At 37.8% G+C, this 24,993-nt stretch overlaps 1 protein-coding gene across 6 annotated transcripts; it reads left to right on the forward strand.

Moving 5' to 3' along the window:
* Positions 1-2,673: 2,673 nt before the first annotated feature.
* znf982 (zinc finger protein 982) lies at positions 2,674-23,486 on the forward strand. Of its 6 annotated transcripts, XM_017351855.4 has the most exons (5): positions 3,844-3,899; positions 4,024-4,082; positions 5,777-5,886; positions 15,888-15,995; positions 18,812-23,486. In XM_017351855.4, exons 3-5 carry the CDS (start codon positions 5,832-5,834, stop codon positions 20,206-20,208), a joined length of 1,560 nt encoding a protein of 519 aa, XP_017207344.2. In that variant the 5' UTR covers positions 3,844-3,899; positions 4,024-4,082; positions 5,777-5,831; the 3' UTR covers positions 20,209-23,486. The 6 variants fall into 6 exon arrangements, 5 of the variants coding, with proteins under 5 accessions (XP_073783778.1, XP_017207344.2, XP_017207343.4 ...); XR_012392941.1 differs by lacking the exons at positions 4,024-4,082; positions 15,888-15,995; positions 18,812-23,486 and adding exons at positions 8,199-8,990; positions 9,861-10,062; XM_017351854.4 differs by lacking the exon at positions 4,024-4,082.
* The last annotated feature ends 1,507 nt before the right edge of the window (positions 23,487-24,993 follow it).

Below are 24,993 nucleotides of genomic sequence, written 5' to 3' on the forward strand. Positions count from 1 at the left end.
ATGACAAACTGTCAATTGTGATACATATTCTGCACCCGTGCAGCTGTTTTTCAGTGATTTAAAACCCTCATGTCCCTGTCAGAGCTGTCAGAGCTACAATTGTAGATGTTTACATTTATCTTGTGGATATTCCTCAGCGATTTAATCATTGGTGTTGGTGTCATTGCGTGTGAGTGCCAATTTTTGCAGGGAACATGCGAGCTAGTTTTACACAATTCAGCACGAGTTTTATTACAAATGTGACCCTGGATAACAAAACCGGACATGACTTGATGTATTATCTTTAATTTGAATGAATAAGCAACAATCAAACAAACAAACAAAAATTAGTTTTTATATATATTTGGCAGGAAATTTACAAAACATTTTAATGAAACACATGATTTTTGCTCAATATTATAATGATTTTGAGCAAAAAAAGTGAATTATTTTGACCAATGTACTGTATTTTTACCTATTGGCAAAATATTCCTGTGCAACAAAAGAAAGTTTTGTGGTCCGGGGTCACAAATACATGTTCAAAGTCATTTAAAACAATTAACATGAACAAGAAAATACACGATCAAGTTCTGCTCACTTTAACCTCAATACATCCTATAACTTTCAGGTCTTATCAGGTCCGTTTGGGAAATGCACATATATTTTAAAGAGGACCTATTATGCCCCATTTTACGATATGTGAAATATTGTTTAATAGGTCCCCTTTAAATTACCCAAGACCTGAAACCACTTATACTGAACTCCAGCCATGTCTGACCTAGTGGAACAAAGTGGACCTGTGAAGATCTCTACAGTACACTAAAGCATACGTAATGATAGAACTTGATAAAATGGTTTCAGATAACATGATATTTTGGTGTGGATTAAATAATGCATAGGCCTGTCTCAGTGAGTCTTGAAACGTTTAAGTTGTTGCTACTTCTTTACAGAACATTGTCAGACATTTTATTTATTTATTTGTTTTTATTTAAGTTTTTATTGCAGAGAGATACAATTCACAGCATCGGTAGACATACAGTTGAAGTCAGAATTATTCGCCCCCTTTCGATTTTTATTTTCTTTTTTAAATATTTCCCAAATGATGTTTAACAGAGCAAGGAAATTTTCACAGTATGTCTGATAATGTTTTTTCTTCTGGAGAAAGTCTTATTTGTTTTATTTCGGCTAGAATAAAAGCAGTTATTAATTTTTTTAAAAACATTTTTTGGACAAAATTATTAGCCCCTTTAAGCTAATTTTTTTTCGATCGTCTACAGAACAAACCAGTGTTATACAATAACTTGCCTAATTACCCTAACCTGCCTAGTTCACCTCATTAACCTAGTTAAGCCCTTTAATGTCACTTTAAGCTGTATAGAAGTGTCTTGAAGAATATCAAGTAAAATATTATTTACTGTCATCATGGCAAAGAGAAAATAAACCAGTTATTAGAAATAGTTTTTAAAACTATTTTGCTTAGAAATGTGCTAAAACAATTTTCCAGAACAGAACAGAAATTGGGGAAAAAAATAAACAGGGGCGCTAATAATTCTGACTTCAACTGTACAGTATGTCACTTTTACAGTTTTTACAGTTTAAATTCCCCAATCAGGGACCAAAGAGAAAACACTAATTTCTTCATAACAGCAACAGAACATATCCCCTTGCCTCATTTTCCATTATTCTAATCAAAACTATATACAGAAAAAAAGAGAATAAAAAAAATAAATAGGGGGGGGGGGGGGGTGAAAACAATATAACCAGTAAAAATAAGTCTTAAAATTCTACAAAAGAAAACAAATTGGTTGAATGGGAGTAATGTATTCAATCCATTTAAACCACAAGTCGACAAATATATCTGTTTGGTTGTGTACATTGTATGTTATTTTCTCCATAATGAATATATTTTTCAAAACATCTATCAAATCTTGCATTTGTGGTGGACTAGGTTTATACCAGCATCTAGTGATGGCTTTTTTACTTGAAGCAAGGATAATTCTATATATATATTTGTTTTTTTCTGTCCAAGGAGTCCATTGACAGCATGTCTAGGTAAAGTACCTCAAAGCTAAAATCAAGTGAAAAATGTAAGATATATTCTAAAGTACCATTTATCTCTTTCCAAAAACCTCTAATGTTAGGGCATCCCCAAAATATGTGGAAATGGTAAGCATCCTGCGAACCACAATGCCTCCAAAAATTTGAGTTTCCATGAAATGACATTTTCTGTTTTGGAGTAAGAAAAAAAACAAACAAACAAAAAAATTCCCAGCAAAATTCTCTCCAATATGAAGAACGTGAAGTAGCCCATTGTAATTTACATATATTTAGCCAATCCTCATTTGAGATGATAAAGCCACTTTCTTTCTCCCATCTTTCTTTAATGTACAGAGATGAATCCCTTTGTAGGTCCATCAGTGATTTATATAACTTATTATTAATTTAATATTTAATATTAATTTATTACCAGCTTGACCAGCCAGGTTTAAGCTGGACACCGCTGGTCTTGGCTGGTTAGGCTGGTCAAGCTGGTTTTAGCTGGTCATCTCTTAAAATAGATGATTAAAAAAATGTTTATTTAAATGTTTGTAAATTACATAATCACATATTGCATTATCACATCGAAGATATAACATGATATGATTTATTAAATCTAAATTAAACTGATTTCTCTGTTTATTCTCTTGAAGCTCTGTGCCATCTTCAGTGAAAGACGAAGACAGTTTGTTGAAGAACAGTGAGAAGATGAGTGATCCAGAACCCTGCCTAATTAAACAGGAAGACACTGAAGAAGAAATAGGTTTGTGTTTGTTCATTTTTTTCTCAATAATTAGGATGAGGAACAATAAGGTTGTTCATATTAAGGCGCTTCATCGGTTTTAGTTTTTTTTAGATTACCATTTATTACTCATATATCAAAGGTGCCATATAGTAAAAATATGGATATACCTTAACATATATGGATTCAAGAGATCACACTTAGCTGATGATTGATTATAAAGCTAGTTTGGCATGCTGTCCCGGGAGAGAGCCCTGAGCTCATAAAATCCTCGAGCCTGGGCCTTCCTCCCATTTGCAAGGCGTGAGGGGAGTTTGCATGCATGATAGAACGTGAAGTAGCCCATTGTAATTTACATATATTTAGCCAATCCTCATTTGAGATGATAAAGCCACTTTCTTTCTCCCATCTTTCTTTAATGTACAGAGATGAATCCCCATGTAGGTCCATCAGTGATTTATATAACTTATTATTAATTTAATATTTAATATTAATTTATTACCAGCTGGTTTTAGCTGGTCATCTCCCAGCCTGACCAGCTTAGACCAGGCTGGAAATTGCTTTAATTCAGCCTGGAATGGCCAAAACCCCTCTAAAACCAGGCTGGTCAACCAATTAAAACCAGCCAACCAGCTTAGGTTGGTTTAAGCTGGATTTTTCAGCAGGGCTGGTCCAAGTATTGTGTGCCAACTTAAAGACTGTGCCACCTCGGCCAAACCAGGGCCATGTTTGGCCCACATGCTGTGTGCCAGTGCCGGATAAATGCTTGCTGTGCCAGAATTATGCCAAATGTGGGCCAGAATTCTTTGCTACCTGGGAAGGAGTTAATTCTGAAGTTATATAGACAAGATATAGAAAGAGTTTCATGTTTTAAGTTTTTGCAAGGTATGAAGCTCAATTTTAAAGTACACATTGAGAAAATTGTGGATAAATGCAGGGAAGCACAGAATGTAATGAGATGTTTGCTGGGTAGAGCTGAAAGGGTTTCAATCATGGCCCACAATCCTAACCAGCAGGTAGCGGTAATGCACCTAGAAGTTGTATGACAACCGCCAATAAAACTCGTGAGAAGAAGAATCCGCGTCGCCGCGATGACTTCAGCACTGACGCGTTCATTCAGCGTCGAGTCAACTGAGCTGAGGTGAGTTGTTCAAGCGTTTCTTGCGTTTACTCAACATTGAAAGCAAAGCTTGTGAAAGCATCAATCTACGAGTAATGTCTGCATCGAGTACACCTCTATCTGTGTATGTTGATCACCAAAACAGCACTACAGGGAGCGAGTAGTTCTGTGAGGAAAACACGACCTGCGTATTTGTTTATATCTGTAAGTGTGAGTTTTTATAGAGGTGAAGTTGGCTTTATATTCGGATATTCGTTCGTTTAGCAGTCTCTATTTTGTATACCATGTTACTTTGAATATTCGTTCAGGATTAGCATGCAAGTGTGACTTCTAAACAACATTAGCACTATCTATTGCACTGTAAACAATGCTGGATTTTGATAGTCTTTAGCATAGAGGTAAAGTTGGTTTTATGTTCGCACATTCGTTCATTTAGCAGTGTTTATATTGTTTACCATGTTACTTTGAATATTCAATGGGAATAAGCATGCAAGTATGACTTCTAAACAACATTAACACTATCTAATTCACTGTGAACAATGCTGTACTTTGATAGTCATTTGCTGCTAATATGATTTCCCTATCTACAATTTGTAAAGAATACTTTTCTGAAATATATATTATTAAGGAGACTGTCTGAATATCTAAATATAAAACCAACACTACCTATATTATAGAGACTGCTAAATGAACGAATGTGCGAAAATAAAACCAACTTTTCCTCTATTTCTCTGTGTAGAATGTGCAACGAATGCTTTTATTGAAAATGTAATATTAAAGAGAAAGTCTGGATGTTGTGAATATAAAACCAACTTTACCTCAATATAGATGTGTTGCTACTGTTAACAATCTACATTATAGAAAAATATTTCAATAAATTATATTCTTCTGATATTCATAACCTCAAGACTAGATTCATTAAGAGAAATGCTGGAAACCACAACCAATAGAAGTAAAGTTGGTTTTATATTCGGATTTTCAGACATTCCCCTTAATATCATTTCAGAAAAGTATTCGTTGCAAATTTTAAATAGGGAAATCATATTAGCAGCCAATGACTATCAAAGTACAACATTGTTCACAGTCAAATAAACAGTGTTAATGTTGTTTTCAAGTCACACTTGCATGCTAATTCTGATCGAATATTCAAAGTAACATAGTAAACAATATAGAGACTGCTAAATGAACGAATGTGCGAAAATAGAACCAACTTTTCCTCTATTTCTCTGTGTAGATTGTGCAACGAATGCTTTTATTGAAAATGTAATATTAAAGAGAAAGTCTGGATGTTGTGTATATAAAACCAACTTTACCTCAATATAGATGTGTTGCTACTGTTAACAATCTACGTTATAGAAAAATATTCCAATAAAGTATATTCTTCTGATATTCATAACCTCAAGACTAAGATTCATTAAGAGAAATGCTGGAAACCACAACAACCATGCTGAGATTAATCTTAGTGACTTATCAGTTTGTTTCACAGTCTGTGCTACTGGAAATTCATGTGTTTTACAGTCATGTTTTTGCCATTTACGTTTATTTTCCAAGCATTAGAATTATGTATGCTAAATTGTATTAGTAGTAAGAGAAGATAAGCTTTAGATATTCCCAGAGATGGGTTGCGGCTGGAAGGGCATCTGCTGCGTAAAAACTTGCTGGATAAGTTGGCGGTTCATTCCGCTGTGGTGACCCCGGATTAATAAAGGGACTAAGCCGACAAGAAAATGAATGAATGAAGCTTTAGATAAGAGAGCTTAAAATAGATGATTAAAAAAATGTTTATTTAAATTTTTGTAAATTACATAATCACATATTGCATTATCACATCGAAGAAATAACATGATATGATTTATTAAATCTAAATTAAACTGATTTCTCTGTTTATTCTCTTGAAGCTCTGTGCCATCTTCAGTGAAAGACGAAGACAGTTTGTTGAAGAACAGCGAGAAGATGAGTGATCCAGAACCCTGCCTAATTAAACAGGAAGACACTGAAGAAGAAATAGGTTTGTGTTTGTTCATTTTTTCTCAATAATTAGGATGAAGAACAATAAGGTTGTTCATATTAAGGCGCTTCATCGGTTTTAGTTTTTTTTAGATTACCATTTATTACTCATATATCAAAGGTGCCATATAGTAAAAATATGGATATACCTTAACATATATGGATTCAAGAGATCACACTTAGCTGATGATTGATTATAAAGCTTGTTTGGCATGCTGTCCCGGGAGAGAGCCCTGAGCTCATAAAATCCTCGAGCCTGGGCCTTCCTCCCATTTGCAAGGCGAGAGGGGAGTTTGCATGCATGATATGCCAAAGCTGGAAGCATAATTTTAAGGACAAGTTATTTTGTATTTTATTTACATAAGTGGTGTTATTTACTTCAGTCATTGTTTTAAAACAATAAATGTAATTCTTTTAATTTTACTAAACATTGTCTACTATACCGGGATATAAGAGATATATCGAGGCTTAGTGAAAACGTATCGGGACATGAATTTTGGTCTATATCAGCCAGCCCAACTGCTTGCAGTGTGTTAGTTATGCGTGCCAAAAAAGTGAGTAAATACACTTACCAATTCATACATGCGATGTATAAATACATACGATGTGTGTGTGTGGTTTCACATCTTAAAGGCTGGTTTATACTTCTGCGTCAAGTGATTGCCATGACCCATAGCACATGCCTTGCTCGTAGCCGTGCTTTTATACTTCTGCATGCTGTAGTAACTGTTCCAAAACACTAGCTGGCAGTAGGTTATGTTATGCTCCTCTATATCGAGTTTCTTCACCAGTTTTATTTTTTCTGAACACTACCTTAATGTACAAGTAGGGTTGTAACAATATACCGGTATGACGGTCTACCACGATTTGAACGTGCACGATTATCATACCATGAACAATTGCATATCAACGGTTTTAACCCTTAAAGACCGAGACAGCCGCCCGCGGCTAAAAATAAGTATTGCTCTTAAATGTTTAATAACTTTTGATCCGCTGATCCGATTCATACAATTCAAAAATTGGCATAAAGAAGAGAATCTCAGCTTTCCAGTGCTGTATCACATAACATTCGCGGCTCCGGAGGCTCCGGAATCAGTGCGGTTATGTCATCAAAATTTGACAACGCTGATTTGACAAAGAAACACTCGTCACTGTGTCTCCGGACAAACCAGACACGATACATTGATGCATAGTCCCTCCTCCATGCCCAGATTGGTTCAAACTTGCTATATCACAACCAATAAGCATAGGTTTCGCTTTTGTTTGTGGACCAAAAACGAGCTTTTTGAACAACACGGAATGAGAGAAAGGCATACATTTATGCGCGGCTAAATAAAACGCAAAAAAAAAAAGTTTTGCATGAAATAATTCTCATACTAAGTACTTTTGCATGCACAGCAGCACAGAAACATGACAAAACAGTGACACAGCAAAGACGAACTGCTGCTCTTGCTGTTTTCAAAAGACGCAAATGAAGGTGCAGCTGTTTGTCTGCATTGCAGACAACCATATCCAAATCCATATCCACAGACAACCATATCCATGCTGGCACATAAAACCTAAGGATGTTCCATATTGAATCTAGTTTCGTTATGTAACTATTTATAGTATAGTAAATATTTATATCTATTTTTTACTGAGGATTTGCACCATGTTTATTTGGACTTTATTTGGACTTTGACACATTATTTATTATTTTCTTATTTTTTTTATTTGTTCATTGTAAGTGGTGTTGTTTATAGTAACTGAAAATATATTATTTGGAAAAAGTCAAATTTGCTTCACTGTTCTATTATTTTGTAACATTTGTAACATACCGTATACCGCGAAACCGTCAAACCGTGGTATTGTTTTAGACGATTATCATACCGTAAAAAATTCAACCCTATGTACAAGTAGCTCAAACTTGCTCATTCAGAGGCAGGAACCGGCGGATGTGCAACAACTGTAATCATAAGGTAAACGCAAAACACTTGAAGCACTTGAAACACTGGTTGGTTTAGTTATGCTTGGAGCTGAACTCTGCAGGAAGATCTCCTGGAACAAGATTGGACACTCTTGCTCTAGTACCACTAATAACCATTTGTGTGCACGTTGGTGATGACCAACCAACAAACCACAAGGCTGATTTGGCAGCCTCAGGGCATCCACTTCACTGAAAAGAAGGCTCTCTGCTGATTTGGATTTTAATTTCTTGATCAAAGTGACCCCTGATCAAGGTGATTCTGATATCAGGTGTTGATTCATTTATTAGTGTCTGCATCGTTAGCTCAGTACTTCTCTTAAAATGTAATTTATTCACTTAATTTTCAGATCTGATGGTGAAGGATGAAAGTGAAGTACTGAGTGAAGATGAGGAGAAACATCAGGTCAAAAGTGAAATCAAAACTCGCATAAAGATGGAACATAGATCTGTAACTGAAAGAACAGCCTGCACTCAGTGTGGAAAGAGTTTCAGCCACAAATACGATCTCAAGCCTCACATGAGGATCCACACTGGAGAGAAACCATTCACGTGTACTCACTGTGAGAAGAGTTTCAGACAATCATCATCCCTCAATCGACACTTGCTGATTCACACCGGAGAGAAACCACACAAATGCGATCGATGCGGCAAAACATTTTTGATTTCTTCAGACTTGAAGAAACATCTTAGAGTTCACACAAACGAGAAGCCTTTTTCATGCTCCGTGTGTGGAAAGAGTTTTACACAGCAGTCAAGCTTAGGAATACATCAGAAGATCCACACTGGTGTGAGAGAGCATATGTGCTTTGAGTGCGAGAAGTCTTTTATTACAGCTGGAAACTTGAAACGACACCAGATGATTCACACTGGAGAGAAACCGTACAAGTGTTCACACTGCGAGAAGAGATTCAGTCAGTTAGATGATCTGAAAAGACATGAGAGGATTCACACTGGTGAAAGACCGTTCACATGCACTGAGTGTGGAAAGAGTTTTAGACAATCATCATCCTTCAATCGACATACAATGTTCCACTCGGGAGAGAAAACACACAAATGTGAATAATGCGGCAAAACGGTTTTTAAGAGCTTCAGATCTGAAGGAGTTCATACAAAGTAGACGTTTCAGTTATGTTCTCATTGTATACACATCAGTGAAATTTACCATAGATATATACACTAGATATCGCATAGAGACCCTGAGCATGCGTCAATAGCGCCGCCACATTGGTACAGTGCTCCCAGGACAAATGTCATTCAACCGCACTAGACAAGACAGTGTTATTACGTGAAGATGCAGGACTTAAGCGCTGTCTACGGGTGTAGTAACGAGCAAACAAAGAAAACAAAGCACAAAGGCAGAACATTTCATAGGTAATATTAACTTTTTTTCTGTTTTTGGCTGTTTTTGATTAGTCACTTACTGCATTTACCATACGGCAAAGCAGCTCCAACTCGCACAAACACTCGGCTTATGCTAGTTTTGTTGAATAAAATCAGCAAACAATGCAAAAGAAATATGACAACTAGATGCTGCACTGCCAGAAACTTGTATTATTATCGGCTAACGTTAGTGAAAGAGTCGTTCGGGGGATTCATTCACAAACGAATCGCTCTCTCCGTCAGTATGAGAAGTGAAAGCAGGAGAGGAGCTGTGTTTCAGGACATGATTAGATCAAATTTAACACAGAGGGTGAATAGTACATTTCTGTACACACAAACACAAGCTTTATGTCAGGAATGCTCGTGCGGTCACTGATCCATCAATGTAGAAAAGTGATGTAAAATTATAATTTTCGTAATTAGGAAAAAAAAATAGCATACTAACATCCAGGAAAACTCCCGATCACAGATATATGTGTATATGTGTATATCTCTGGCTTTGCATGGCCACAGTCCTCCACTGTACCTTGGTCCCGCATTTATTTCAAAGGAGCGCTACCCTGTAGCAAGATGGCGGCGATATTGACGCATCCCGTCCAATAAACAACAATAGGCCAGGCGACATCTAGTGTATATATCTATGGAAATTTACCTTGCTATAAATGGGAATTCCATGCATGTTGTTTTTGGTTAATGAATTGTGTTAATCACAATTCGCATTTATACATTACAACTACTAAATTAGAGTAATATTCATTGATTTGATTACAGAATGCTTCATAAATGCAAAAAAAAAAAAAAACGCTATGCCTAAAATATATTCGGCTTACAGAGCTTCTCAGACTCTCTTCTGTAAATGTCCAGCTTGTGGTGCTTAAGATGCTTTAGATCAGAGGTGGCCAACCCTGTTCCTGGAGAGCCACCTTTCTGCAGATTTCAGTTGCTACCCTTATCAAACACACCTGAACCAATTAATTAGGACCTGAACACTACGTGATAATTACAGGCAGGTGTGTTTGATATGGGTAGCAACTGAAATCTGCAGGAAGGTGGCTCTCCAGGAACAGGGTTGGCCACCCCTGCTTCAGTGGCACAGCCTTTTCCAGATGATTTGGCTGCAGTGATTTGGAGTTCATGACAGTGACGTAGGGGTGGCACATGATCTCGTATGACGAGATCTCACGAGACAAAATCGCGACGAGATTTCTTCTCGTGGAAAGTTTTGGATGTTCTTTGGCTCCTAAACACCTTTAAGATGCCATTGGTCAATGGCAATTATGCAGTTGGTGGGTCTGTTCTGGACTCCACCTCATTTGAGTTGCTTTATATTCATGGATTTCAGAGTGAGAGAGGAGAACATTTAGCACAGTGGTCACCAAACTTGTTCCTGGAGGGCCGGTGTCCTGCAGATTTTAGCTCCAACCCTAATCAAACACAAATGAACAAGCTAATCAAGGTCTTACTAGGTATACTTGAAACATCCAGGCAGGTGTGTTGAGGCAAGTTGGAGCTAAACCCTGCAGGGACACCGGCCCTTCAGGACCGAGATTAGTGACCCCTGATTCAGCACATTGACTCAAAGTTCGAATCATGAATAGTTAAAAAAATAAAAGTAGATGGGGAAGTTTAAAGCTGGTCTCATCCCATCTGTGTCTGAGCCTCTGCTCGTGGTCCATCTGGTACCTGCATCAGCAGAATGGCAGGACTGGACCTAAGGAGGAACTTGAGCTGTGTTAAATTTGCAAACAACTTTTGAATGGAGCAACTGGACCACTTGAGAGTTCAAGGTGGTGGGTGTTTAATCCATCTGGTATTTACAGCCACTATTAGAGCTGGATCAATGAGATGTTGTCCTTGGATAGGTGTGACTATCACATGTTAGCACATGCAACTCTCGTCTTACTCATTCACATGAGCCGTGACGCGTAACAGTAGTTCTGTGGCGCTCAGTCCAGCTTGTGGCACTTGAGATGCTTTAGTGGCACAGATTTTTCCAGAAGATTTGGCTGATTTGGAGTTCATGACAGTAACGTAGGGGTACGACAAGATCTTGTATGAGGAGATCTCACAAGACTAAATCGCGACGGGATTCCTCATCGAGGTGAAAAGTTGTCTCGTAAGTTGTGATGTTAGGATTGAGCTTGAGGGTGAAGTTGGCACCAAAGATTGGAAGCAGCATTGGTTTTGAACTGCAAATCAAGTGCTTTGCACACACCTGGCAACCCAGGCTGGCCTCTGTGTTGCGTGTGTCACTCGTTTGCATGGGCGAGTGTGACGCAACCGGAGTTCAGCGGCTGCCACATTCAACAGAGGCTACAACTGCAGCCACGCACATTATGGTTCGTATAGCACTTAAGATATGCTTAAAGTCATAACCGTCGTAAACACAAATGAAACTAAGCCGTCGAATGTTCCCATCGGGGTATTGCTGTGCAGTACAGACATGTAGGGCCCTATCATACACCCGGCGCAGTGTGGCGCAAGGCGTGGCACAGTAGTCTTTTGGTAGTTTCAGCTTGGCGCAAGAGTTGTTTTGAGGTGTTGCGCTACGCTGTTTAAATAGCAAATGCATTAGCGCTCATGTGCGCCCATAGGCATTATGGTCTAAAAAGGGAGGCGTTCTGAGGCGGACCGCTGGCGCGTTGCTATTTTGAGAAACTATAATAGATTTTTCAATAGACCAAAACTAACCCGGTCTAAACTCCAGCGCAGAGTTGCGCCTCGCTTACACACTGCTTAATACACACAAGAGAGCAATAGGCAAATATCTTTACATTTGAAAAAAAAATTATATTAAGGATATATATAGGATATAATAAGAATAGATATAGGATATAAATATAAAGGATTAAAATATTACAAAACATATTATTTTCTAGCCTACATAAATATGAAAAATCACTGCTTTTATGTCTTCATCTCGGGGGGCTTTTTCAGTTCATTCATAACAATTTGCTTTTGTATAATGTTATTATTATTAGCAGTATTATTTATTATATCCATATTTATATTTGTTTTATTAAAAACAAGCTTAGATTTGCCCACCTGCAGGGTTTAGACCATATGGGGTACAGCATGTGTTTTAGGATATAACTCATGTTTTTGAACACACTTCATTATTATTGTTCATTTATTCGTTTGCTGGAAATTAGAACTGAATTTAGAAATAGTTTTGAAACAAATATTTGCGCTTAACAAACAAAATTAATTATTTATAGGCTAATTGATGTCTGTGCGTAAAGGTTTCCCTATCCAAGAGCGAAAGTGAAATTGATCCATTATCTCTCATTCTCACGCAGTAGATGCTCTGTTTAACAGTTTTCTGTTAAAAACACTGTGAACTGTTTGCTTGTGAAATGCAGTTTTTCCACTTAGACTTACTTTGTGTCCTGTAAATAGTGAATGCGCTCTTGGCGTGACGCAGCTGGCTCTTAAAGGGAATGGGAGATGAGACTCTGATTGGTTTATTCTCAAAACGCACCTAACACTCATTAAGAAAATAAACTCAACCCTTTTAGATCATGCGCCACGGCACAAGGCAGATTTCCCGTCCTTAAATTAGCAAAAACGCGTCCTGACACACCCTAAAAGCGTTTGCGCCCTGCGTTTTGCGCTCTACGCATGGACCGTCAAAATAGAGCCCTTAATGGCTAAAATCAAACTATTAATATCGTGAAGGACTTGTAGCCGCATTTTGCGACAGGACACACAAACAGCTGTTTGACACTATTTTCTGCACCTACTGAGTCAATTAAAGACCACAGACACGCACATCTCTATGTTCGTTCACACACACACACACACTCACACATATACATACACTGAACTCCTTGAGACGCGAGAAACCAGGCTCAGTTGGGCATGACCGTTTCTCCTCCGGCCAAACTTCTTGTCCGCAGCTGCAGTTTAGGCGCCAGATTCATTTAGTGTTTTCACTCCAAATGCAATCCAATTTTAGTAGACAACACGGTTAGGTTTTGCTGGTGCTAGTTGTTTGGCTAAGGATTGGTGTGTCCCAGCCATTAGGATGAAGAAAAATAATTTAAGGTTTTAACATTTCTTCACCAAAGAACATTTGAATGCTTTATTGTTGTAGTTTTCTGTAATTTTATCTTGTTATTTTACATAATTTAGCAAAATTTTAAAACAAAGCTTGTTGCCTTTTCATATGAATAATCATTGGCTGTAATTTTGTTAATTTTTGAAGATGTCTGTTGAGTTATTCAACATGTACAAAGTGTGCCTGTTCAGGAAAGAGAAGCTTAACACTTTCAATGATGCATGATATACAGTATTCCAAATACAAAAATTATATTCTTGCAATGTTAAAAATGTTAGTTTACTCCAGGAAAAGATAATCCCATATGGTTAAATCAGTATTCAGCTTACTTTATTCATTATTGCATGTTTAACAATGTTCAAGTACCCAATAAACAGTATTTCACCTCACACATGATTGAGTAATGTGGCTTTTTGTCTACATTTGCAATTGTTTTGGCTTATCTGTATTATTTTAAGGGTGTTTTCACACCTGCCTTATTTAGTTTGGTTGAATCGCACTAGAGTTCGTTTTTCCTCTTGGTGCAGTTCGCGGTACACACAGTTTCATTGTTGTGTAAACACAACAAAAATACAAGTTTATTAAAGCAACGTTCTATGGGTTTTTTTGCATTAAATACAGCTGGCAGTGAGTAAAATAAGAGGGAATTTGTGATTGTGAATTTTTCCATGTTTGTATCAGAAGGTTTGATCTATGAAGGGAACTAATAAGAATCTTCCGCAGCATATATATCAATTTTGATATAGAAAACATTAAGTCAACGTTTTGCGGTGCTCATTATTGGATTTAGTGATTTCCTAGTTTCTGTACACAGACATGCTAATGCTAACAGTTTATTTACTTTGTTGGCAGTATGAATGCTTGATATTTAAACTACATTTTCATATAAATGCAAAAATATATATTTGAAATTAATTGCACTAGTAAGTAGTGCATCCTGCAAACACTCGGGATAAAATAAGATGATCTGCTGCTGATTCAGATTGGCTTGTTTAATGAGTATTTGTCAATGAGTACATTTATAAAGACACCAATAATTCGATTTTATTGATTTAAGACAATAATCTGATTAAGATTCTACTATGCAGGGGTCAACAATAAGGACTGCCCGGTGGCTCCGGGCCAGCGTGAGAGACACTTCGGACTGTAGACCGGATCATTACTGGCCCGATTGGGACAGTTCTGTCTTGTCACTAACATTTAATTTGTCTGTGACTATTTTTCAATTGCGTGCATTTTAAGTTTGTGCTTTCAAATCTTTAAATACTACCTTCTCTGTAATGTCGTAAACAACATTCGTCTTATCTGATTGATTTGACCATGCTATTTTTTTTTTTTTTTAACAACCAGTACAGCGTAGAAACGGCAACATGGCGGCAACATCAAATTAAAAAGCTAAACGAAAATGTCTGTCTCTAACGTGTTGGAAGTAGACATTTACTTGGAAACAACACGACAAAATAAAAATGTAGTGATGTTATGCATAGTCAGTTTGACAAATCAGCCACCTTTTGTTAAATAATTTCAAACTGCAATAAAATGCCTCCGCATTCTCCATACTGCTCTTTTTGTTTGCATAACACTTATATTTACAATTGTTTTTTAAGTATTGAAATTCTAGATTTACAGACTTTATTTTTGACACATTATTTAAAATATGTGGTTAAAAAATAGCTATTAACTTCCCTTTTTTTTTGGTGGGGCCAGTGAAAATTTTGGCAGGGCAAGTAAAAATCTAAACCACTCGCCCGATCGGACCAGTAGAAAAAATCCTTAGCGTTGAACCCTGCTATGTAAACAGCGATTTTTGATTATCTTAATTTGACTAGTCATAATTGTACTAAACAGAAATCAGATTAAGACGTGGAGTATGCCTAGTCGCATTACTGAAATGCAGGTAAAGACATGTAAACACCACAACAAGCTATTACTATAGTGTAGGATTTTTGCCACATTTTGGGACAGGAATTCCATAAACACACAACTGTTTGACAATATTCTCTGTACCTGCTTAGTCAGTAAAGGACCGACCAGCACCAGGTTTTTTTCTTTCTATTCGGCATGTGCTATCAAATTCCATTAAAACAACACTCCTCCACCAGTCCTTACCATACTTTCATCCAATACCTCAGTTTGTCATGTGGGGCATGCGTTAAATACATCCTGAATGAAAGCGAAACTGCTGAACTGCAAATAAAGCCGAAAATTAAAAATGAAACGCCCAACATGACATGAAACTCATCTAATTTAGATATTTAGATGTTCATCTAAATTTGTGCTATAACCTATAAACGGGATCATGAAGAAAACAATCAAAAAGCAACTCATGTAAACACCTTAATCTTATTATTGTCTTATTCAGATGAAGGCAAATAGTCTGATTACTGATGTCCATGTAAACTTAGTCACTGTCAATAGTTCCTGATTTCACATCATTCATTACACTGATGTCTTTAGAGCTACAAATTGCCACATTAAGTTCATTTTACTCGGTTTACTTGAGCAAATGACAATCACACATTATTTCGGTGTAAATTTCACAGTATTGCATCAATCAGTGTGAATTAAACCAATTTTTCTGTTTATTCTCTTGAAGCTCTGCCACCACCAGTGAAAGACGAAGACGGTTTATTGAAGGACAGTGAGAAGATGAGTGATCCAGAACTCTACCAAATTAAACAGGAAGAGACTGAAGAACAAATAGGTTTGTGTTTAATTTGTTACTCTTCAATGATGAGGATGAAGAATAAGGTTGTTGATCTTAAAGCAGTTTCAGTTTTAGTACTTTTCGTATTATCTTAAGCATTTTTGTGTTGTGTGTACTTAAATAACTACAATAAATTTAATATTAATTTAATATGTACTAGCTGTATATTTTTGCTTTTATAACCCGCTCGTGAAGAATACACACTTACACCCCATTCACACGGGGCGTCAGCGTCAATGCTTTCCATTCACTTTGAATGGGTGACGTCAGACGTTGCCGAACTGTATTGTGGATCCGTCGGCACTGCTTCAGAGTCGTTGCTCGCTGCAGAAGTTGGGTCTAGCTCAACTTTTTAAGCGTTAGCCAATCAGATCGCTGTATGCAAATACACCAGCTAGACAGTGGCCTATTGCTGACTGAATTTCATTGGCTGACGCTGCTATGACGATTACGCAATCGTCATAGCAGCGTCAGCCAATGAAATTCAGTCAGCAATAGGCCAACAGTCAGCAATAGCCCCAACTTCAGACACGCCTTCAGTCAAGCGTTGACGCTGAAGCCCAGTGTGAATGTGTCGTTATGCCCATTTTACACTAATACGTCTTAGTATTAAAATGGCATTTTAGAAAAAAAAGGATCCACATCCACATCGTGTTTTACCTAGCATTTCTGAACAACCCTCTCTCAGACGAAAACGCACATCATGTGACCACACACACTGTCATGCGCTCGTCTGAGCTCCAGAGAGCAGTGCACGTCGGACAGTTTATCAAGGATGTACTGCTGGATGGTGTCTCACTATAGTTGTTAAACGTGATATTTCATTAATCTCATCTCTATCTTAGGTCTCTTCTGTCTTTTGAATCTATCAGGTAACGTGTCTCAGCGTCAGTACACCGCTTCAGTCTTTCACTTTCACACTTGGACTTGGTTATTTTGTGAAAAAAAAAAAGCCCGGCTTGTGGAGATGTGAACCTACACTTGTCCAACGGTTCGGTTTGATTAGGTTACGATTATTATGCCATAGATTCAGTTCAATTCAATATCAAGGTGCATCAACAAAGCTTTCCATACATAATTAAAATTTTTCTTTACAACACAATTTTTTTTTACTGGGTCAGTAACGTCATCGACTTTCGCTTTTAGATTTAAAGGACTAGCATTGCACCAGACCCCCTTAAGTGGTTTTGTTTTAAAGTGTAGAATCTATATTTTATGCACATATGCATCACTTTTGGTTTTTATTCTACTGTATAAAAGTTACTTACACTTAAATACACAGTATTTTGGATACCCGAGCTGGGTATTGAACATTGGTTTATTTTCATATTTTTCACATGACACATGTACAAGTTATAGCTCAAATGAAAGCTCTTGCCGGTGCTCATACGGTTCTTGCATTCTTTTTGCTGAATTATATTCACAAATCAAACAGTTGCTGAATGAATCGCGGTGTTTCCATGGCGCAGAAGTGAAACAATACATTTATGATCAGTAAGCAGCCCCAGATAGCACAGACAGCTGTCATCTCTCACCTTATGCTGTGTGCTTCAGGGCCATTCTCCTGTTTTTGAGGTGATGTGCATAAGTAATCCTTTTATATGTCTGATGTGGTCCAAACACAGTGAATTATGTTTGATCAAACAAAAGAATAGTGAAATATGAACACAATGATCGCTCCCTGTGGCTTGTACAGCACCTCTCATCAGCTGGAAGACAATAACTTTTGCATAGATTATGGTGGAGACATTTTCCTTATTTCCTATGATACAGACATGTGCAGGAACCACCAAAATTAATTACAGCACGCTAGACCACACAGAACCTAAGAGGTACACTTTCAAATTTGAGTTCATAAAAAAAAAATACAAAAAACCGCCTCTTTTTTTAGTTGTTTATAGGGCTCAACAATAATGACTGCCCGGTGGCCCGGGGCCAGCGTGAAAGACACTCGGGACAGTAGACCGGATTGTTACTGGCCCCTATCGGCCAGTAACGATGAGCACATTTTTTTTGTAACCTGGTAACAACCAGTACCGTGAAAAGATGGCAACATGGCGGCGAAATTAAACATTGAGGCTAAAAGGAAACGTCTGTTTCTAAAGGCTTAGAAGCAGACAATTACATGGGTACAAAATTAAGAAACTGAAAAAAAAAGAACAAAAACAAAAAAACGTCAGTTTGGCAAGCCATTTTTATCAAAATAATTTAGAATTGCATTAAAATACCAGCACATTTTTCATACTGCTCTTTCATTTGCATAAAATCTTGAATTTAGCTTATTGTACATTTATTAACATATTTAAAATGTTTAAATTCTAGATTCACAGGCATAATTTTGCCACTATTTAAAATATGTGGCTAAGAAATAGCTATTCAATTTTTAGTTTTTTTGGTGGGGCCAGTGAAAATTTTGGCAGAGCAAGTAAAAATCTCAACCAATGGCCCGATCGGACCCGTATAAAAAGTACTTAGCGTTGAACCCTGGTTTATTATAACACAGACAACATATACAGATATTTTAAACATTTTCGATAGTGTTTTATAAAATTCAAAGGGTTTTCTTTAAAATGACACCACATTTTTGTGCATTTGCACCTCTGCATGTGGATTTGGGAAGCTTTTAAATTTGGGTAGGCAAAATCCAGGCGGAAATTCCAAAATAGCAGCAGAGTTTACCTGGTTAAAATATATAAATATGAATATTTATATATTATTTGTAAAACATATATCAGATGCATTTAGTTATCATCTGCTGTAAAAAAAAAAACAAGTCTAATAAAACTGGTCAAATGTCATTTATTCATTTTCAGATCTGATAGTGGAGGAGAGGGAAGTACTGAGTGAAGACGAGGAGAAACATCGGGTCAAAGGTGAAATCGAAAGTCACACAAAGACGGAACATAATTTTTTATTGAAAAGACCAGCTATAAAAGCTTTCACCTGCACTCGGTGTGCAAAAAGTTTCAGCTACAAATGTGATCTGAATCATCACATTAGGATCCACAATGGAGAGAAACCTTACAAGTGTTCACACTGCGACAAGAGATTCAATCGTTCAGGACACCTGAAAACACATGAGAGGATCCACACCGGAGAGAAACCGTACACATGTGATCAGTGTGGGAAGAGTTTCGTACAGATATCACACCTTAATCAACACATGATTATCCACAACGGAGAGAAAACATACACGTGTGATCAGTGCAGCAAAACGTTCCTCATTTATTCAGAGCTGAAGGATCATCTTAAAGTTCATAAGAATGAGACAAAGTCTCATACGTGTCCTGATTGCGGAAAGAACTTTATATGGCACTCAAGTTTAAAAAAACATCAGAAGATCCACACTGGCGTGAGAGAGTATATGTGCTCGGAGTGTGAGAAGACTTTCATTACATCTGGAGACCTGAAACAGCACCAGAAAATTCACACTGGAGAGAAACCGTACATGTGTTCACACTGCAACAAGAGATTCAGTCATGTAAAACCACTGAAAGTACACGAGAGAATTCACACCGGAGAGAAACCGTACACGTGCACTCAGTGTGGGAAGAGTTTCAGACAGTCGGCGCACCTTAATGAACACATGCTGATCCACAATGGAGAGAAAACACACAAGTGCGATCACTGCGGTAAAACATTCTTGAGGCCTTCAGAGCTGAAGAAACATCTCAGAGTTCATACAAAGGAGAAACCGTATTCCTGTTCTGTGTGTGAAAAGAGTTTTACGCAGCAGTCGCATTTAAGTCAACATCAGAAGATCCACACTGGTGTGAGGGAGTACATGTGCTTTGCGTGCGACAAGACGTATATTACAGCTGGAGACTTGAAAAAGCACCAGAGGATTCACACCGGAGAGAAACCTTTCGTGTGTTCAGACTGCAACAAGTCATTTCGACATTCAGGGCACCTGACAGCACATGAGAGGATTCACACCGGAGAGAAACCGTACGCATGCACTCAGTGTGAGAAGACTTTCAGACGACCATCAAACCTCAATGAACACATGATGATCCACACTGGAGAGAGGCCACACAAATGTGAGCAGTGCTTCCAAACATTTTTGAGGCTTGCAGAGCTGAAGAAACATCTGAGAGTTCATGCGAAGGAGAAGCCACAAGAAGTTTTACACATCGATGACATTTACCTTACTGAAAACTTCACTCCGTATTCACAAACATCAGATTTCACTGTTCAATATGTCGACTAGCGATGGGAAGTTCGGATCATTTACTGAATCGGATCTTTGAGTCTCGTTCATCGAGATGAACAAATCATTTTTTCGAGTCGTTTTGATTCAATTTGCCAAAATAATATTAAAATGTTACGAATTGCTTCCAAACACATCTACAACTAGCCCAAAAGGTTGATCACACGACAAATAAGTCATAAATACAATACTGTAAGATGGAGAAAATAATAATTCAATGTTTACCTGCTCTTTTGTCTATGAAGGTATTGTTGTCTCTTTGCTCAGCTCACCTCTTCATGTCCTCAAATGTCAGTGGTCCATTGACATTACACTGACAGTCACATATATTCTTAACCAATGTTCACAGTCTGGGCCGATAGGAGCCCTGATAATAAGTTCACCTTTCAAGTTTTCTGGTTCTTGAGTCGTTCGTTCATCACGTGACAGAATGACTCGAACCCGAGGACTCGAGAGATGAACGGATCAATTCTTTTTTCGGCTTTAAACTCATATGATTGGCCCGTGATAAACGAATGACTCAGACCTGATAGAGGACTCGAGATGAACGGTTCAATTCTTTTTCCGGCTCTAAACGCATATGATTGACCCATGAGGAACGAATGACTCAAGCCCGATAGAGGACTCGAGAGATGAACAGATCAATTCTTTTTCCGGCTTTAAACTCATATGATTGGCCCGTGATAAACGAATGACTCAGACCTGATAGAGGACTCGAGATGAACGGTTCAATTCTTTTTCCGGCTCTAAACGCATATGATTGACCCATGAGGAACGAATGACTCAAGCCCGATAGAGGACTCGAGAGATGAACAGATCAATTCTTTTTCCGGCTCCAAGCGCTTATGATTGGCTTCTGCCTTTCTGCGATGAACGACTCGAAAGACTTGAACAATACCACCTGCACAAAAGTGCACACTGCGCACGCGCGGCTGAATGAATCACTCCCTGAGAGGACTCGTAGTTCTTGAGTCATCTTGAAGATTCATTCAAAATGAACGAAATGTTTAAGAACGACCCATCGCTAATGTCGACGAAATCCAATAGTTTATAAATAGGGTGGGTGCACATGCTCAATCAGAACTAGAATAATCTCCGTCTAATAATTACAGCTACATAATTATATGTCCAGCACTGCAGTGGGATATTCATATATTAGTTTTTTGTTTTCGTTTTTTTTTTTTTAGCCAGCCTCGTTCATTTTCTTTTCGGCTTAGTCCCTTTATTAATCTGGGGCCACCACAGCGGACTGAACCGCCAACTTATCCAGCACGTTTTTTACGCAGGGGATGCCCTTCCAGCTGCAACCAATCTCTGGGAAACAACCATACACACTCCTACACTACAGACAATTTAGCCTACCCAATGTCTTTGGACTGTGGGGGAAACCGGAGCACCCGGAGGAAACCCACGCGAACGCAGGGAGAACATGCAAACTCCACACAGAAACGCCAACTGAGCCAGCTGAGGCTCAAACCAGCGACCTTTTTGTTGTGAGGCGACAGCACTACCTACTAAGCCACTGGGTCGCCCAATTTCAGGCTTTTCTTTTTGTTTAAATAAATGTCCAGCTTGTGGCGCTTGAGATGCTTTAGTGGCACAGCTTTATCCAGATGATTTGTAATCCATGACCATAACGTAATACTAGCCGGGCTCAACAATAAGAACTTCCCGATGGTATGGGGCCAGTGTGTGAGATGCTCGGGACAGTAGACAGGATCATTACTGGCTCGATCGGGCCACTGCTGCCTTGTAACCAAAGTTTACAAGGTTTTTGAAGGTTTTTGAAGGTTTCCTTCTCGGTTCCTCTTATCTGATTGGATGTTGTGAGAACGTTAATTATTTCCGTAACAACCAGTACAGCGAACAGACAGCAACATGGCAGCAACATCAAATGATGATGCTAAAAGAAAACATTTGTTTGTAAGGGTTCGGAAGCAGACAAGTACAGGGGTACACCACGACTAAACAAAATCAAGTGATGTTTTGTACAGTTTGCCATCACTTTGGTTGGTCGGCCATCATTTGTTTTGCAATAAAATACCTGGGGCCTGTTTCAGTAAGGAGGTTCAAACAACTCGGAGTTTAAACTTGAACTCTGAGTTGATTTACCGAGAGATTAAAAACTCTGAGTTTTCGGTTTCAGAACAGCTGATCTGAGTTAGATCAATTAACTTTGAGTAGACCAACTCAGAGTTAAGCGCGCACACCGTGACTAAAAAGGCATTATCACTGGAGCACAGATATTACGAGTGACCATGGCAACAGCTTAAAACAAAGAGATCAGCATTTCTTTCTCCGGCTGAACTTGATCTGCTCATGCAAAGTTATAGCAAATATGAGCGTAAATATTTAAAATGAAGCAGCCATCAGTGAAACAGAGACAGCGTGGGAAAACAGCTGCTCAAGTTAATGCGTAATTTTTAATTTTAAGTATTTAAACATTTTAAGTATAATAAAATAAGTAATGTAATGTGTGACATTTATACTTTTTTCTAAACTTTTATACACTTTTATCAGTTTTAATAGATTTAACAGTGCACTTGTTGTGTGTCTGCCTTTTTATTGATCAAGTGATAGAGGTTGATATAACATTAAGAAGGTAAGCAGTAATAAAATAATTTTTAGACAGAATAATAATCCCATTATTCTAGTAACAGTGCATGTCGAAGGTTAAGCTAATTATTTATGAAAAAAAGGACAAGCCTCGTACGTTACTTTGTTCTGTGTGTGACAAAAATGTAGGAAATAGCTGTGTTTTCATCAAAATACAGGCTATTACATAAATTTGTGCAAAACTGGAATAACGGCTAAAAATAAAGCAGCGTTTTTATCCAAAGAGTCGAAGAGAACACAATCGTCACTTCCTGATTAACTTGCGCCAAATATCAACCGTAAAAACAGAATTTACTGCGGTAGAAGAAGCTGCGCCAATGATTTTTTTATTTAATTAATGTACCTGTCCTGAGCCTCAGAAGACAATTGACACACAATGAACACGTGGGGGCGTTTGAAGCCAGACGCGGAGACTCTTGACACGCTCCAGACGCTTGGAGGTAATTAATAATATACACTAATACTGAAACAGTTAAGGCATTTTAAAATGACTAAAACAACATTTAAGATGTTCTGCAGTGTGCTCAGTCTGCTGGTTTGTCCATTCACACACATTTTCATCATCATATCTAATAAACCATTTTTTTAATGTACATACTGTAATTTAAGTGCACTTCGTAGTTTATGTGCATCTTATCAAATAAAAGTTTAACCTACTCAGTTATGCACGTGTTATATTATGCGTATTTTTAAAAGTTATGTGAATCATGACGATGTCATCAATCTTTTTTATGCACATCTCCAAAATGAGCTCTAAAATAGGTGTGTGGAAACGTAAGACTAATGCGAGAAATACCGCTTCGTCTTTAAAAAAGGGAAGGAGGCCGACAGAAACTCAGAGTTTAGAGAATAAAACCTGCTCCGGACCAGGTTAGATTTACAGGGTAAGTTACCACGGTAACTGATTCTGAGTTAAAGTTAACTCTCTTTTAGAAACAGGCTTGACTTACCCTGCTTTCTTGAGTTTAACAAACCTGCCATTTTGAAACGGAAAACCCAGAGTTTCTCTCATTTCAGGGTTAAAATACTCTGAGTTTTCACTTAACCTCCTTTCTGAAACAGGCCCCAGCACAATTTGCTACTTTTGTTTGCAAAACATTATATTTAATATTTAAATTCTAGATATACAAACATTTTAACACTTTTTTTTTTTTTAATTTGTGGCTGAGAAATTTCTATTAACGTTTTTTGGGTGGGGCCAGTGAAAATATTGGCAGGGCAAGTAAAAATCTAAACCACTGGTCCTATCAGGCTAGTAGAAAAAATCCTTAGCGTTTGACCCTGACTAGTGTCTAATATTGAAAAAGATTACTGAATTTCAAAAATGTAGTAACCATTAATAATAACTTCTCCTAATATGTGTTCAGTCATCGGTCTCTGTATTAGTCCTGCCCTGTCCTCCACAGACTAGACAGACGGGGAAAAAATTACATTTACATGCATCAACTAAATATGATTATAATAAGATTTTGTCAATTTTGCATTTAAGCTTTGCCTCTTCTAAATATAAAACGTTGATGTGATTAAGCTCAAAATCGATGTAGGCATAATGTTATTAACGAAGATGCAAACACCTAATGGCATTATTGCCACTCTGATCGAAGTGTGCATGTGCTTGTGAGGGTGGCAGTACAGGAATATGTCTTAACAGGCTATACATTCATCATCTAATGGGCAACTTCAGTTCTGGGGGGCCACTGTCCTGCAGAAATGGGCTCCAACACTAATAACAAAAACACCTGAACAAGCTAATCGGGATCTGTTTGATTAGGGCCCTCCTGGACTAAAGATGTATGAAGGCATGAAAATACCAAATATTTTTGCAGATAAACGTGTGCCAAGTTAACGTATGTTCAACAATGTACACAAACTGGTAATATTACAAGGGTTTAAAACAACTCTTTCAATTTGATTGGTCTCAGATATTTAAATAAAGTGTTGCTTGAATGTGGCCTGTAAAAAAAGTGTCGTCTTTATTCATACATTCATATCCTTTTTGGCCTAGTCCCTTTATTCATCAGGGGTTTGCCCTTTCAGTTGCAACCCATCACTGGGAAACACCCATACATACTCACACACATGCGCTACAGACAATTTAGCTTAGTCCCTTTATTAATCCGGGGTCGCCACAGTGGAATGAACCGCCAACATATCCAGCAAGTATTTACG

The sequence above is a fragment of the Danio rerio genome, chromosome 17, assembly GCF_049306965.1.
Source record: "Danio rerio strain Tuebingen ecotype United States chromosome 17, GRCz12tu, whole genome shotgun sequence".
Lineage (NCBI taxonomy): Eukaryota > Metazoa > Chordata > Actinopteri > Cypriniformes > Danionidae > Danio > Danio rerio.

Coding starts and splice junctions, on each gene's coding strand:
- znf982 (XM_017351854.4), top strand. CDS start 3,850: ATGACTTCAGCACTGACGCGTTCATTCAGCGTCGAGTCAACTGAGCTG. Junction 3,900..5,776: donor GTCGAGTCAACTGAGCTGAG/GTGAGTTGTTCA, acceptor ATTCTCTTGAAG/CTCTGTGCCATCTTCAGTGA. Junction 15,996..18,811: donor AGAGACTGAAGAACAAATAG/GTTTGTGTTTAA, acceptor ATTCATTTTCAG/ATCTGATAGTGGAGGAGAGG.